Source organism: Aedes albopictus, chromosome 3 (assembly GCF_035046485.1).
Source record: "Aedes albopictus strain Foshan chromosome 3, AalbF5, whole genome shotgun sequence".
Lineage (NCBI taxonomy): Eukaryota > Metazoa > Arthropoda > Insecta > Diptera > Culicidae > Aedes > Aedes albopictus.
Window position 1 is genome coordinate 198,883,951 of NC_085138.1, and position 5,083 is coordinate 198,889,033.

The 5,083-nt window shown below is 42.6% G+C and overlaps 1 protein-coding gene across 1 annotated transcript; it reads left to right on the forward strand.

Annotated features, from left to right (window-relative positions):
- The first annotated feature begins 2,030 nt into the window (after positions 1 to 2,030).
- Positions 2,031 to 2,762, forward strand: LOC109404433 (large ribosomal subunit protein mL49). Its single transcript, XM_019677308.3, has 2 exons — positions 2,031 to 2,189; positions 2,244 to 2,762. Exons 1-2 carry the CDS (start codon positions 2,097 to 2,099, stop codon positions 2,709 to 2,711), a joined length of 561 nt encoding a protein of 186 aa, XP_019532853.2. The 5' UTR covers positions 2,031 to 2,096; the 3' UTR covers positions 2,712 to 2,762.
- Positions 2,763 to 5,083: the final 2,321 nt, after the last annotated feature.

A 5,083-nucleotide genomic window follows, 5' to 3' on the forward strand; every position in this document is an offset into this window, starting at 1 on the left:
CCCGCTGTAGCAACATTTCAATTCGCACCTTCCATGTCTGCCAATTGGTGCCGTTCAGTTTTGTTATGGCAAACTTGGCATCCGACATGGTTCTTCTTCTTCGTACACAACACTATTATGTTTCCAGTTCAAAACCGAATTAGCGACATTTTTTCTTCGACTTCCGCTGCTTTTGCCTTGCGTTAAACACAATGTCGGAAGTGGGGCGCTGTATAGAGCACCAGGTGTACAATACAGCGCCCCACTTCCGACATTGTGTTTAACGCAAGGCAAAAGCAGCGGAAGTCGAAGAAAAAATGTCGCTAATTCGGTTTTGAACTGGAAACATAATAGCAAAAACGATTGCAATCGTAATCGCCCTTCACAGGAGAGCTTTTTCACAGAGCTTTTTCTCCGCCTGCCGCTCGCAAGGCGACACCACGGCGACTTCACACTACCACAGGCAAACACTTTTGTTCTTCGCGATACTCCGACCGACGCCAGCGACCGGATTATTTTCACCACCGATTCCGTCTCAATTGATCACTTCCTGGGATCATCACCTGATGGCGGGGACCGATAGCAGAGTCACGACGAGTGGACACACAGCGAAGGGGAATCGGATTGAGACCGGCGGAATAATAAACACGCGGAAACTACGGTATAAACGATTTAATTAATGAATAGAGAAAAAGATACAGGTTTGCTCTCGGCGAGTTATTGGCGCGAACTGATGTTCGTTGGTCGGCAGGGTTGCCGTTTATGCTGCGATGTTCAAGGGGTGCGCGGATGTAGCGGAGGGTAATCATCGCTCTCCACATTGCGCAGTTCCCACCCAACTGGACCCCTTTCGCAGTTTGTATAAGTGCGGGATCGTGAATAAAACTGCGATTTTGCATCAAATCGTTTCGGTGTCTTCTGCGCACTTATTCAGCACTTTGTAATGCATAAGTGCGCAGAAGACACCGACACGATTCGATGCAAAATCGCAGTTTTATTCACGATCCCGCACTTATACTAACTGCGAAAGGGGTCCAGTGGGGTGGGAAATGCGCAATAATTGAGTTGCACATTATATTGCGACGCGCCACCGGGGTCTTCCTGGGAGAAAGCTCCGGCCTGAAGAAACCGAAAAAGTCTGGCGACAGTTTGACAAATAACACCATAGGCGAGTTCCCACCGTATCAGAAAGAATCTCCTCGTCCTTTCACCCGCATCCAAGCAGCTTTTTCGTTTGGCCCGGACAAGCCCTGTTGGATATCTCTATCAACGAAAGATTCAAGCAATCACCCCCAAAGTTACCATAGTTTCTAGTGCCAAATACATTATTTTCATCATGAAATAATAACTTTGAATTATTTTATATCTAGAAAATCACACGTAGTATTTATTTGTGATGACATATAAAATGCAATAGGTTGACCTTTAAAATAAAAAGGTACAGATCTTTCTTATTTATATGCATTGCATGTAGAAACTAAGATGGGCTAGAAATCTGGTTCAATGTGCAAGGCCAGTGAAATTTATGTGCAAAGCTTGATTGCAAAAATCTATGTGCGCGGCATATACAAACTAGATGCGGATTATTTTTAGTGTAGGGTATTTAAATAAGTCTAGATTGAGTTTAAATAAGGGCGAAACTAACATGAGAGAGTTCTCTTCATCGACTCTCTCTTCTGCTAATTAAAGTGACAAGATGCAAATTCAATCGAACTTTTTTACAGTTAGACGCTAGATTGCATCGCAACCTAGCGATTTATGACCAAAAAGTGCAACCTTACTTGCATTTTGTCACTTTAATTTGAAGAAGAGAGAGTCGATGAAGAGAACTCTCTCATGTTACTTTCGCCCTTATTTAAACTCAATCTAGAAGTACTTCGAGATTAAATTTTGTGCGACTCATTTCTGAGTAACTTTTTCTTTGCGTGCATGTGCAAATTTGGGTGTGCGTCCCTGCTTGTGTGGATCATTTGTTGGGGTGTTGGCGTTATGGTCGTTACGATATTTTCAAAAGTGTTACATAAGCTTTGACCAATTGCATAACTGGCCACACTGTTGCTCAATCTGTCAAATAAAAAAACATTGTGATGTGATAACATCGTTGCCACTGCTTCAAAATGTTAGCTCGCTCGATTTTTATTGGTAAAGTTTGCCAAAATTCTGTTGGTTTCAACAAATTCCTGCCATCTAATATAGTTTTGAGTGTTCCGGTAAGTTTTTCCTTCCAGTAAGTAGGATTTTTAGTAACTATTCTCGTCCATCAGGCGCTCTGTTCGAACCCTATCCGCAATGGTTCTTTCCGCTCATCTGAGCCGGTGGGAGATATCGCTCAATTCCCCGAAGTAGAAGTCATCAAAAACGCCCCGGAGTGGAAATATGTCGAAAGACTATTGGCGCCCCGTGTCGTACCAACACCGGAGGTCAAAGTCGAATATCCTTCGGGTTGGAAACCGCCGCAGCCAAAGCCGGATCTCAAATATTTCGTGGCTAGAACTAAGAATCACATGCTTCCGGTATATTTACACCGGACGTTCCGTGGCCAGCGAATCCTTACGACTGTTCGGCGTATCGATGGTGACATTTGGCAGCTGGAAGCGGAACTTCGGTACCTGTTAGAGAAGAGGCTTAAGAAATCGATCGTCACGCGGGTGAATGAAATGAATGGCCAGATTGAGCTGAAAGGAGATTTTGTGACGATTGTTGAAGAATTTTTGCTGGAGAAAGGTTTGTAAAGCGTAGATCATTAGAATGCATAATTTAATATAGGCGTGTTATGCGCTTTAGCAATTGTTCCTTAATGCCATTATATCCGTACGTCCCTTGACTGTCTAGCGTATGAAGGCATGCTCCTCCAACTGTACATTTTAAAATGGAAGCAATGTGTTTAAAATTGGAACGGTTCTCAACTCCTTAGAAAACTTTTAATACTGACAGAATGTCAAAGCATTTAATGTAGGTGGTATTATCACGTTTTCTGGAATGCCATTTCTAAGGATGATTTTGGTCGCATCATGCTATGGGGTGAAGGTTAGATTCATGAAATTGGGTTCTTTAAGTTTCGTTCATTTGTAGGGTTGTAGAGTCTGGCTATAAACGGTTCACGTCTTCATTCAAGAAATACCTATGTTCTTTGCTAAGACTGAAATCGCGTTCTGGAAGATGGCCATTCCCCAATGAGCAGGAAATTTATGCCGGAACATGGAGTTCCTCGAAGTGTGATAGGGTCTGGGACCATTTGGGCAGGAGCACCTATTTTGGACACTTGCTGCTATAACTCAGTCAATTTCAAACCGATTGACTTGAATTTTTTAACATAGCTAGATATTGCGCTTTGCAAATCTTGTTTCAAAAATCAAGTCAATCGGTTTAAAATTGACTGAGTTGTAGCAGCAAGTGCCCAAAAAAGGTGCTTCTGCCCAAAATTTGATTTAATGGTCCCAACCCTACCTCCGTTTTTTTTCTTTTCTATGAGAATATTACAGCCAGGGTCGTGCAATTTCGAAAGGAAAACATGATGTACGACGACTGTAGCAAATCGTTTCCCATGCGAACGGACTGCTGTGATGCTTCATCTCTCACCCAGCAACACACTCATTCGTTGCTGCTACAGAAACAAGTGTGTATGAAACATGGGATGATACACTTGGATTTTCGTTTCATTTATGAGTCATTGAAATACTTCAACATGCTAAAAACACTATTTAAACCACAGTTTTAAATAGTGGTGCACGCCAATAGAATGATAATTATGTTTTATGAAAGAGGATAACAAATTCGACCACTTAAATCCAATTAACAGGCGCCCGTAACCATTGAGAGACTAGCGCGCACCAGTGAGACACTAACGCTCTGGCGGGTGAAGCACAAGCAATGCGACCGGGTGGGAGACTACCGAGTGCTACGATGAGTGGAAAAGTTTTTTTTAACGACCGAGTCATTAGAAAAATGTATGAAACACTTGAAGTGACTCATTCAAATGTTGCATGAAAGTGTATCATTGAAACGAAATTGTACGCCCCTGATTACAGCACCGTTTTGCCATTGACTAATTTAAAGACCACGTAATTCCGAAGATAATCATTTTATTTATATTGAAAGTATCGTTAGTGTTGAGCACCCAACAATCCTAAACATTTTAACCCTTCAGGTTGTATACAGCGCGAGCGCGGTACAGTTTCAGCTACTTGATGGCGCGCTTCCTGGAAGTTTAAAAAGATCGCCATGCTGATTTTTGCTTTGCGTTCGATGTGAATGATATGTATCTTCATGTAAAAAATAAGGGTGTTACTCCGATCTGATAGAAAAAGGGTTCATTCAAATATTACGTAACGCAAAATATGACAATTTTAGACCCCCTCCCTCCCCCCACGTAACAACTTTTGTATGGACGATTTTTAAATTTTGTATGTAGCGTAACACAACGCTAGCCCCAGTCCCTCCCTCCCCCTCCCCCCCCACTGCGTTACGTAATATTTGAATGAACCCAAAGGGTGTAATCATAAATAACGTGTTGGGTACCGGTGTTTATCAAAACTCGAACTTTACTGCCGGGCCCAATAGAGTTAAGAAACTGTGTACTGGTTTTACTGCCCCTATTCGCATAAGAGTCCCATGTTTGCTGGGTTTCCTATTCACATGGGACTGTTATGCGAATGGGGGCAGTTTACACCTTAATCGATTTTTCTCCCAAACGGTGCGTCGGACGTATGTCGGGCTATAAGTGCTCTGGGTAGAGGACCAGATCCGCTGCCTGTGGGGTATGAACAAAGCTGAGTAGCATTCTCCATGCGTGTATTTCCCCTAGCAAGCGTCAGTGACAGCCAGCACCATGACGGGGTCGTCGTCAGTGTGATGCTGCCTCATTGACGAGTGGACCCAGTACGGAGGGTTAGCCTAACATTAGCCTAATGTGAGACTAACTGGCCAGCATGTTAGGCTAACTTTTTGTCTCACTTTTGGCTAATGTTAGTCTAAAATTAGACAGATATGACACACTTTTGTTAGACATGTTGCAACTTCGAAACATGTTTGTTAGTCTAACATTAGACTAACGTTAGACATGTTTTACTATGGGCTGTTAGACAAATGTTAGGCATAAATTTTA